The 12019-nt window shown below is 41.2% G+C and overlaps 1 protein-coding gene across 3 annotated transcripts in view; it reads right to left on the bottom strand.

Annotated features, from left to right (window-relative positions):
* The window catches only part of baiap2l1a (BAR/IMD domain containing adaptor protein 2 like 1a), a 44987-nt gene extending 34464 nt beyond the window's left edge, over positions 1-10523 (bottom strand). For all 3 annotated transcript variants that reach the window (XM_014179718.3, XM_014179720.3, XM_014179719.3), the window contains exons 1-3: positions 10223-10523; positions 8976-9051; positions 8502-8588 (exon numbers count right to left, since the gene is read on the bottom strand). In XM_014179718.3, coding sequence (XP_014035193.1) covers positions 8502-8588; positions 8976-9051; positions 10223-10285 — 226 coding nt within the window. In that variant the 5' untranslated portion in view covers positions 10286-10523. The remainder of the gene's footprint in view (positions 1-8501; positions 8589-8975; positions 9052-10222) is intronic.
* Positions 10524-12019: the final 1496 nt, after the last annotated feature.

The raw sequence follows: 12019 nt of genomic DNA, 5'->3' as shown, positions 1-12019 counted from the left end.
TTTCTCTTTGCTTTTTTGAGCTGTTCTTGCCATAATATGAACTTGGTCTTTACCAAATAGGGCTATCTTCTGTATACCATCCCTACCTTGTCACAACACAACTGATAGGCTCAAAGGCATTAAGAAGGAAAGAAATTCCACAAATGAACTTTTAACAAGGTACACCTGTTAATTGAAATGTATTCCAAGTGACTACCTCATGAAGCTGGTTGAGAGAATGCCAAGCGTGTGCAAAGCTGTCATCAATAGGTTTAACACTTTTTTTTGTTATACATGATTCCATTAGTGTTATTTGATAGTTTTGATTTCTTCACTATTATTCTAGAATGTAGAAAATAGTAAAAATAAAGTAAAACCCTGGAATGTGTAGCTGTGTCCAAACTTTTGACTGGTACTGTATATATACAGTGCATTTGGAAAGTATTCAGACCCCTTGACCTTTTGCACATTTTGTTACGTTACAGCCTTATTCTAAAATGTATTAAATTATTAAATATTTTTTTTCTCATTAATCTACACAAAATACCCCCTTATGACAAAGCTAAAACAGGGTTTTAGAAATGATTGTAAATATAAATAAATATATAAATATATATAAAAAAATGAAATACCTTATTTACATAAGTATTCAGACCCTTTGCTATAAGACTCGAAATTGAGCTCAGGTGCATCCTGTTTCCATTGACCACCTTGAGATGATTCTACAACTTCATTGGAGTCCACCTGTGGTAAATTCAATTGATTGGACATGATTTGGAAAGGCACACACCTGTCTATATAAGCTCCCACAGTTGACAGTGCATGTCAGAGCAAAAACAAAGCCATGAGGTTGAAGGAATTGTCCGTAGAGCTCCAAGACAGGATTGTGTCGTGGCACAGATCTGGGGAAGGGTACCAAAACATTTCTGTAGCATTGAAGGTCCCCAAGAACACAGTGGGCTCCATGATTCTTAAATGGAAGAAGTTTGGAACCACCAAACTCCCATCCATCTGTGTTGATGGGAGAAGCTTCCAGAAGGACAACCATCTCTGCAGCACTCCACCAATTAGGCCTTTATGGTAGAGTGGCCAGACGGAGGCCAATCCTCAGTAAAAGGCGCATGACAGCTCGCTTGGAGTTTGCCAAAAGGCATCTAAAGGACACAGACCACGAGAAACAAGATTCTCTGGTCTGATGAAACCAAGATTGAACTCTTTGGCCTGAATGCCAAGTGTCACGTCTGGAGGAAACCTGGCACCATCCCTACGGTGAAACATGGTGGTGGTGGAAGCATCATGCTGTGGGGATGTTTTTCAGCGGCAGGGACTGGCAGACTAGTCAGGTTCGAGGGAAAGATGGATCGAGGGAAAGATGAACGGAGCAAAGTACAGAGAGATCCTTGATGAAAACCTGCTCCAGAGCACTCAGGACCTCATACTGGGGCGAAGGTTCACATTCCAACAGGACAACAACCCTAAGCACACAGCCAAGACAATGCAGGAGTGGCTTCGGGACAAGTCTCTGAATGTCCTTGAGTGGCCCAGCCAGAACCGGGACTTGAACCTGATTGAACATCTCTGGAGAGACCTGAAAATAGCTGTGCAGTGACACTCCCCATCCAACCTGACAGAGCTTGAGAGGATCTACAGTACAGAGAAGAATGGGAGAAACTCCCCAAATGCAGCTTGATGAGGAAAAATAACTATTTATTCAATTTTAGAACAAGGCTGTAACGTAACAAAATGTGGAAAAAGTCTAGGGGTCTGAGTACTTTCTGAATGCACTGTACATGTGTGTGTGTGACGCAGCTAAGTGCATATAGGGGAAACACTTTGAAAAGTAAACACATTATTTGACCATCTACAAGCACTTGACTGATGGAGGACTGATATGAGATTATTGTGATCATGCTAGTTCATTATTTCCCTCATAAAAAAAAACTATACTATAAACCAGTTGGAGATATTTTATGATAGCAGAGATGTTAAACAACTAGCCATAAAGTAGTATTACAGTATATGTAAAGTATGTACCTTGTGACGAGAGATATGTTTCTCACCACAATCAGGTCTTTCCATGACACTGAATGCCAGGAAGGAGACTGGCAGTCTGGGCTCCCTCATGGATTCTTTCTGCCCCTGTTGTTTGCAGAGCCAGGTCATTTTACTGCTCTTTTCCCTTGAGCCACAATGGAGTAAATAGAACCACTCCATTAACTTGAGCTGGAATGGAGTCATGGACTGTACTTAGAATTCTATGAATACCTCCTATTGAGTTGAGGAAAGTTGGTGCTAGACTACATAAAACGATGTCAGATAGTCTGTTTAAAGTTATTTCATTTAGATTTCACACATCTAAAACATCTGAAAGCCCAGCAGTTTTATTTGAAGTGAAAGCACTCAGGAATGTCTCTCAGAGGTTATCAGTCGATGCTGTCATTTTCCAAAAATGCCAAGTCATTAAGTGATTAACTGATTGTTCTCTCTGTTAACAACACCACAGCACCAACCAGGAGGTCACACAGGCCTGTCATCAAGCAGAATGGAGCTTACATATTGTGTAGATATTGTCCCTTATTGGTTATCTATCATTATTAGGGCCTGAAGTATTTATTGACTACATGGCCAAACAAGGGAAAACCCTAGTTGCAGCCTATAAGTAGGGCCAGAGTTCATCCTGGTCAGGTCACGTGGTCGAGAAAAACACAGGATCCTACCCCTATCATTGTAAAAAGGCTATGGATCCAAAGATTGCTTTTTTTTATCCAAAAAGGATGTACATACTTATCTTTATGACAAAATAAAGACTGAGGGATTTGTTTGAAACCTGAGAGGGTGAAAATATGTTTGAAAGCTGAGACAACATGCGCGATTACATGGGCTTCTGTGGGTATGTCACGCCCTGACCATAGAGAGCCCTTGATTCTCTATGGTGTAGTAGGTCAGGGCATGACTAGGGGGTAATCTAGTATGTCTATTTCTATGTTGGTGCTAATATGGCTCCCAATTAGAGGCAGCTGTTTATCGTTGCCTCTGATTGGGGAACATATTTAGGTAGCTATTTCCCCACCTGTGTTTTGTGGGATATTGACGGGGGGTAGAGGTAGAGACTGTAGAGGAGATGTGCTCTTAAAACATGTAAGCATGGCCAACACGAGCATAGTATTCCTGTCAGACCTGGGGATACAAAGCCACAATATCCTACGTCCTCACGGTCTTTGTAAGTTTTGTTATTGTGTTTTGTTAGTTTCACTTAAATAAATATGTGGAACTATACTCACGCTGCGCCTTGGTCCGATCATTTTCAAGAACGTGGCAGGGTAGTTAGCTAGAAGTGATGTGGATCATCTACTACTGTACTATTACTACAGGGTATTTAAAGCTGCAATATGTCTGGTCGCCCTTTTTGGGCGACCAGACCAAATTCACATAGAAATGTGTTTTATACTAGATCTGTCATTCTCATTGAAAGCAAGTCTAAGAAGTGGTAGATCTGTTTTATGTGCGCTACTTATGCTTCCTGTTCTTAAGTTTTGTTTTTGCATCTTTTACTTTCGATTTCATACAGCAGCTTCAAACCAAAGACAGTACAGTATGAAGATAGGTTAAAACTGCTTGTCCAATAGAAATCTCTGATCACACATGTAGCGATGTCATTTTGTCTCTCACGAGGTTGGAGTAATAACATGTTCAACTAACTATGTAAGACATTGGCTCAAATCTAGGTTGTGCCTTTAAGATTTCGACAAAATTAACAACTAAGGAAGAATTTTTCATTTCTTTCACCGACTTCTCGAACCCCAAACCCGGCCTGGTCTGTTTGGTCTGTTTCGCAAGCATTTCCGGAAGTCTTGCGATGTTCCTTCTCTGGGTTTAGAAACTGTGTTCAAACAGCTGAAAATACAATATATTTGGTTATGGAAAAGATACTTCACAGCGGTTTTGATTGTACAATGATTCGCAACACCATATTTGCTTGTTTTGCCACAACTGGAATAAAGCATTATGCATTAGAATTTTTTAATAGCCATTCTACGTACAGTACCAGTCAACAGTTCGGACATACCTACTCAAGAGTTTTTGGTGTGTCAACTCTTGACTGGTACTGTATATACCAAGTGCCAAACTCACTGACTGATGCAGATGCTGCTCTATTACACTACTCTATTTAACTACTGAGTGAAATAAAATTTCATCACCTAAAACCCTTACAAAGCATTTATAAGAGGGAAGGTTACTCATAGCAATACGTTAATGGATTTTATCAATATGAGAGTCATTGTGAAGTAAATTCAGAGCCAGAGGTAACTTTTGCAGTCACACTGTGACATCTGGCTTGGTCTACTAGTATAACTTGAAGCATGAAAATGTTCAAGCATGAAAATGTTCCCAAAATATATATACAGTGAGGTAAAAAAGGATTTGTACGTTTGCCCACTGACAAAGAAATGATCAGTCTATAATTTTAATGGTAGGTTTATTTGAACAGTGAGAGACAGAATAACGCATGTCAAAAATGTTATAAATTGATTTGCATTTTAATGAGGGAAATAAGTATTTGACCCCCTTTCAATCAGAAAGACGTCTGGCTCCCAGGTGTCTTTTATACAGGTAACGAGCTGAGATTAGGAGCACACTCTTAAAGGGAGTGCTCCTAATCTCAGTTTGTTACCTGTATAAAAGACACCTGTCCACAGAAGCAATCAATCAATCAGATTCCAAACTCTCCACCATGGCCAAGACCAAAGAGCTCTCCAAGGATGTCAGGGACAAGATTGTAGACCTACACAAGGCTGGAATGGGCTACAAGACCATCGCCAAGCAGCTTGGTGAGAAGGTGACAACAGTTGGTGCGATTATTCACAAATGGAAGAAACACAAAAGAACTGTCAATCTCCCTCGGCCTGGGGCTCCATGCAAGATCTCACCTCGTGGAGTTGCAATGATCATGAGAATGGTGAGGAATCAGGCCAGAACTACACGGGAGGATCTTGTCAATGATCTCAAGGCAGCTGGGACCATAGTCACCAAGAAAACAATTGGTAACACACTACGCCGTGAAGGACTGAAATCCTGCAGTGCCCGCAAGGTCCCCCTGCTCAAGAAAGCACATATACATGCCCGTCTGAAGTTTGCCAATGAACATCTGAATGATTCAGAGGACAACTGGGTGAAAGTGTTGTGGTCAGATGAGACCAAAATGGAGCTCTTTGGCATCAACTCAACTCGCCGTGTTTGGAGGAGGAGGAATGCTGCCTATGACCCCAAGAACATCATCCCCACCGTCAAACATGGAGGTGGAAACATTATGCTTTGGGGGTGTTTTTCTGCTAAGGGGACAGGACAACTTCACCGCATCAAAGGGACGATGGACGGGGCCATGTACCGTCAAATCTTGGCTGAGAACCTCCTTCCCTCTGCCAGGGCATTGAAAATGGGTCGTGGATGGGTATTTCAGCATGACAATGACCCAAAACACACGGCCAAGGCAACAAAGGAGTGGCTCAAGAAGAAGCACATTAAGGTCCTGAAGTGGCCTAGCCAGTCTCCAGACCTTAATCCCATAGAAAATCTGTGGAGGGAGCTGAAGGTTCGAGTTGCCAAACGTCAGCCTCGAAACCTTAATGACTTGGAGAAGATCTGCAAAGAGGAGTGGTACAAAATCCCTCCTGAGATGTGCAAACCTGGTGGCCAACTACAAGAAACGTCGGACCTCTGTGATTGCCAACAAGGGTTTTGCCACCAAGTACTAAGTAATGTTTAGCAGAGGGGTCAAATACTTATTTCCCTCATTAAAATGCAAATAATTTTATAACATTTTTAACATGCGTTTTTCAGGATTTTTTTGTTGTTATTCTGTCTCTCACTGTTCAAATAAACCTACCATTAAAATTATAGACTGATCATTTCTTTATCAGTGGGCAAACGTACAAAATCAGCAGGGTATCAAATACTTTTTTCCCTCACTGTATAAATATCTAACAAGGGGTCACACTCAAAATGTTACAAAAATCCATCAACATCCTCATCTCTAGCTCTGGCCCCTCAACCTCTATCTTGACAACAATACAAGCTTCCCACTGGGCACAGACGTCAGTTCAACGTTTCGTTTTGATTTACATTTGGTTGAGTTTGATTTAGGTTCAAAGTTGGGTGACATTTTTTCCCCAAACCATTACATTACATTTTTTGGTTTGAAATGACATGAAACCACATTGATTCAACCCGTTTTTACTCAGTGTGTTTACTCTGGACCCCTGAGAGGAGACGAGGAGAGAAGGGCAGCAGATGGAGGGATAGATAGATAGATAGAAAGAGGGATATGATGGTGGGAATACAGTCCTCCTCTGTCAGTCTGTTTGTTCTGTGTGTTTGCTGCCCTACTCTATGTAACACGTGAGAGAATTCACACCGTCTCGCTGACTGTGGCCAGTCTCGCTGTGGCCAGTCTGAGCAGCAGAGTAGGAACCTTTCAAATAGAGTAGGAACAGCTCCAGACATAGAATTCAAAACATTTCGGACGCTGGTGTTCCATTTTGGAATGTTAGATTAAGTTGGCTAGAAGCACAAACTGATCTGCTACCAGGCTAAGAATGTTCTATATGAATATAGAATGTGCAGTACCTTCAGAAAGTATTGACACGAGAGGTCTTCTTGGGTCCAAAAAGTTAGAGGTGTTCCGAAATGGACCCGGGGCTTTCCTCCCCAGACCCTACCGAATAAATGTATGTTTTAATATGGACCCGAGGCTAATCAGATCAGGCCCCATATAGACATGGTCGGGTCTCCATATGGACACGAGTGGCTCGAGGAGGAGGAAGAGCGAGACAGCAGGAACCAAGCCAACTCGCACTAGTTAGTATAACTTCTTGCTGCCAAAGCTAGGTTATTTATCGTCCAATCTGGGTCGTTGAAACATATCCTTGTCAATGAACTTTTAATTCCGCCATTTTAATTCCATCTTTCATTGATCTTTTAGCTTGCGTGCAATGACACACACAGAGCCAGAGGCTAGTGCAGTTTAGATGACTTGTGATTAGCCGACAAATACAACAAGCTACACGCGCCTATCTCATGAAAAGCCGCAGCAGTATAAATTAGACACTTTTCTCTCTCTTTCTACTGCAGCAGTCCCATTCGGGTCCTTACTGGCAAATCAGTTCTAATTACACATACCCGAGACCCGTGACAATCAAATCAGATCCGACCCGGATCCAAGGGTCAACTACAGAATTTCTGTCAGAGGTGTAATTCTGTTTTTAAAAAAATGTTTTACTAATTCATTCAATATGAAAAGCTGAAATGTCTTGAGTCAATAAGTATTCAACCCCTTTGTTACGGGAAGCCTAGTTCCCATAAGTTCAGGAGTAAAAATTTGCTTAACAAGTCACATAATAAGTTGCATGGACTCCGTGTGCAATTATAGTGTTTAACATTATTTTTGAATGACTACCTCATCTCTGTACCCCACACATACAATTATTTGTACAGTCCCTCAGAATTTCAAACACAGATTAAACCAGAAAGACCAGCTAGGTTTTCCAGTGCCTCACAAAGAAGGGCACCTATTGGTAGATGAGTAAAAAAAAAGCTGACATTGAATATCCCTTTGAAGTTGTTATTATTGAAGTTATTATTTACACTTTGGATGGTGTATCAAAACACCCAGTCACTACAAAGATACAGGCGTCGTTCCTAACTCAGTTACCGGAGATGAAGAAACTGCTCAGCTATTCCTTATATTTAGCAAACCAGACTGGACGATTTTCTTGTTTTTTTATTCACGGATTGTCAGGTGAACACTCCAACACTCCGACATAATTTACAAACAAAGCATGTGTTTTTAGTGAGTCCGCCAGATCAGATGAAGTAGGGATGACCAGGGGTGTTCTCTTGATAAGTGGGAATTGGACCATTTTCCTGTTTTGCTAAGTATTCGAAATGTAACAAGTTCTTTTGGGTGTCCGGGAAAATGTATGGAGTAAAAAGTATATTATTTTCTTTAGGAATGTAGTGGAGTAAAAGTAAAAGTTGTCAAACATATCAATTGTAAAGTAAAGTACAGATACCCCAAAAAAAACAAATGAAGTAGTATTTTAAACTATTTTTGCTTAATTACTTTACACCACTGATAAGAAGATACTTAATGGGTCATAAAAACATAGACCTGGGAGAATAGGTCACCTCAATAATGTGTGGTGAGTCACCACAGAGAGAGGGAATAACAACCTGTATATAGTACTAATGACAGTTTCATTACAGTGTGTGAGTGTGTGTATCTGTCTGTGTGTGTGTGTGTGTGTGTGTCTCTGTGTGTGAGTGTGTGTATCTGTCTGTGTGTGTGTGTGTGTCTGTGTGTGTCTCTGTGTGTGTCTGTGTGTGTGTGTGTGTGTGTGTGTGTGTGTGTGTGTGTGTGTGTGTGTGTGTGTGTGTGTGTGTGTGTGTGTGTGTGTGTGTGTGTGTGTGTGTGTGTGTGTGTGTGTGTGTGTGTGTGGTGTGTGTGTGTGTGTGTGTGAACTTACCTAATTCTCTGGAGACAGGGGACACGGAAGCAGTCTCTCCTATCTTTGACACAGCGTCAAAGTACGCCTTCCCAGCAAGAGTCATTGCTGTGAGGAGACAAAAGAATCATATGAATGGATCTCACCAACACCTACATGATACCCTATTCAGACCCTTGTGCTAGCCATGCCTGTGTCTGAAACCACAGTGTAAAAGTTAGCTTGTTAGTGTATCATGTGAGACATCTAATTCACTTATGTCCAAATATTGGGATGATAAATCACATTTTGTTCATACTGTATAACCCTTGCTTATAACAACATTTGTCATAAGATGCTTGACAGTAATCCGGCCTAGATCCCCATAGAGCAAGCAGCAGCACAGTGGAAAATGGCAAGGAAAAACTCCCTAAAAGGAAGAAACCTTGAGAGGAACCAGACTCAGACCCCTCCTCCTCTGGCTGTACTGGGTAGAAAACATTAACGTGTTCTTACCGGCTACAGATTTCTCATAGTTCTTCCCCAGATTGACCAGGTTCCTCAGACCTGGGTTGAACTGCTCCATCACATTCTGCAAGCGGGAGAGGGGGGACGGGAGTTCAGAGAGAGAGAGAGGGGAGAGAATGAACTACAGCAGGGAGGACAGAGACGAGAAAAACTAACTACAGAACAATCAAAGACCTGTTTATTCTTGGCCAGGGACTGAGTGTGACTATTCTTGAAATTGTTTGTTTAAACAACACTATTTTTATACCAATGTCCAGTGGGAAAACATACTTTTTATAAACAATGGCCAATTCTCTTGTGGATTATATACACAGAAACCAAATAATAAGCCAATACATAAACCACATACATGATTGTCTTAATGTCATCATAAATAAAGGTTTCAATGTTTATGTGTTAATTCTATAAATAACACCAAGCTGAAATAAAACGTTTTAATCATTAACATGATCCTTCACACTTTACAGCTATGTGCGACACAAAGTCCGACACAAAGTATTTGCAGCAGCAGGCTAGGGTGAACCAAACCCAATCCCCCTCCTATTCAAATGGCCCACAATAAAATGCTGTTCAGGACTGGAGTCCCTGTTTAAATTCCCCAGGCACACCCTCAATAGAACAATGAACTGCCAGGTATGTGTTAGGCCTACTTGCACCCAGTCAGAGAGAGAGAGAGAGAGAAAGAGGAAAAAAAGGAAACAGAGAGAAACAGGTTTCTCTTCACTCCTCTCTTCAGCTGAAAATGTGGCAGGTCCTAAACTGCATGTATAATTCATTAAACTTACGCTTTCGACTTCACCTGCGGAGTACTGGACAGGTGGGGCTGTTGGGGCATGAGATATTGCCTTATGTGCACCATATTGCCTTATAATTGATGAACTAACAATACGAAACAGATGATTGGTCAAATTTGATGTTGACAAATTACAAATCTATTGTTTGTTTTTTTTCAGTTGAGAGGCAAAGGTACTTTGTAGGCTACTTTACTGCGTTTTGCGTTCAACAAATCAGGGGCACGGTTTTACGTGCGCTCATGATACGCACTGTGCAAATGTATGGCCATATTATGGAATGGGTATAATAACTGTGTGCCCTAGTCTGAAGCTAATTGGAGCCTACTGCTATTGCCAAAGGCGACGATGGACAATGGCCAAATGGAAACCCTGCTATTATGTAGTCAAGGTCATGGTGGAGAAATGGGGAGCTATGATGACAAGGGGAAAAAGCCTGCTTACCTTGTATGTACTTTCGGTCAGCTTATTCACATCGTCATGATCCAGAGACATGTTGGCAGTCATTTCTCAGCCTCTACAAGATGGAACAAAAAAACAAAACCAAGCCAAAAACCAAAGCCAATCACTCGAAGTCTATATAATTCCTTTCAAATCCAAGGGTGGGCTGTTTAGTTGTTCCAGGAGTAGTTTACAATTGAGAGCAGAAGCGCAACTGTGCACCGGTGGCCAAACAAACCGGCATCAACCGCTGCGCTGTCTGAACGGAGACTGTCAAACTTCACGGTGTGTGTGTGTGTGTGTGTCGGAGGGGCGGGAGACAAAATAGGTAGTATCCGTGACGTCACTGCTTTAGTCAAGCACTTTCGGTGCTGTGGTTTCAGGTGGATCAACTCGGTACTGGCAACAGGGGTTGGGCGCTCAGTCAGTCCCTATGGCTCATTCTACCGGGGCGGTTCTGTTATCGCATTCGGAAGCATTTAAATGACAATAGGCTAACTTTAAAATCAGGGCGAACCACTCCTGGTTTAGCTGCTTCTGCAAAAGCTGATGGGGATCCAAATACATAAACAAACAATACTTTAAAATCAATTAACTCCCCCATTTGGCCATCGGCATTAGTCTCATGTAAACATCCCTACAGAAAAAAAACATGATTTCACGTCTGGAAAATCACATGATTTCAAGTTAAATTTCACATGTGAAGTCATGTGAAAACGTCTTTTTGGAACACTTGACATGTGGTCATGTGAAATGCCTGTGGTTCTTCCATAAGGGATCTTCTCAGCTTAATTATGTTGTGGTTCATTGCTGTTGTTATCAAATCAAAATCAAATCAAAGTTTATTGGTTGCACACACAGATTTGCAGATGTTATCGCAGATGCAGCGAAATGCTTGTGTTTCTAGCTCCAGCAGTGCAGTAATAATACCTCGAAAACAATACAAAAGTAAAAAGAAAGAAATATCAGAACAAGCAATGTCAGAGTCCGGAATATACAGTTGAAGTTGGAAGTTCACATACACCTTAGCCAAATACATTTAAACTCAGTTTTTCACAATTCCTGACATTTAATCCTAGTAAAAATTCCCTGTTTTAGGTCAGTTAGGATCACCACTTTATTTTAAGAATGTGAAATGTCAGAATAAGAGTAGAGAGAATGATTTATTTCAGCTTTTATTTCTTTCATCACATTCCCAGTGGGTCAGAAGTTTACATGGCGGTTTTGTGGCGGTTTTTATGGCGGTTTTGGAGCCGTGCTCCCAAGGATGAACCAGACTTGATTTATTTTGATTTCCCCAGGATGTCAGGCAAAGAGGCACTGAGTTTAAAGGTAGGCCTTGAAATACATCCACAGGTACACCTCCAAGTCAATCAAATGATGTCAATTAGCCTATCATAAGCTTCTAAAGCCATGACATAATTTTCTGGAATTTTCCAAGCTGTTTAAAGGCACAGTCAACTTAGTGTATGTAAACCTCTGACCCACTGGAATTGTGATACAGTGAATTGTAAGTGAAATAATCTGTCTGTAGACAATCGTTGGAAAAATTACTTGTGCCATGCACAAAGTAGATGTCCTAACCGACTTGCCAAAACTATAGTTTGTTAACAAGAAATGTGTGGAGTGGTTTAAAAATGAGTTTTAATGACTCCAACCTAAGTGTATGTAAACTTTCGACTTCAACTGTATATAAAAACACTGAGTGCGCAAAACATTAGAAACACCTTCCTAACAGTTGCATCCCCTTTTGCCATCAGAACAGCATCAGTTCATTGGGGCATGGACTCTGCAGTGTGT

Source organism: Salmo salar, chromosome 28 (genome assembly GCF_965601325.2).
Source record: "Salmo salar chromosome 28, fSalSal1, whole genome shotgun sequence".
Taxonomy (NCBI): domain Eukaryota; kingdom Metazoa; phylum Chordata; class Actinopteri; order Salmoniformes; family Salmonidae; genus Salmo; species Salmo salar.
Note: the sequence above shows the minus strand (reverse complement) of the source record. Positions and strands in the feature narration are given on the sequence as shown.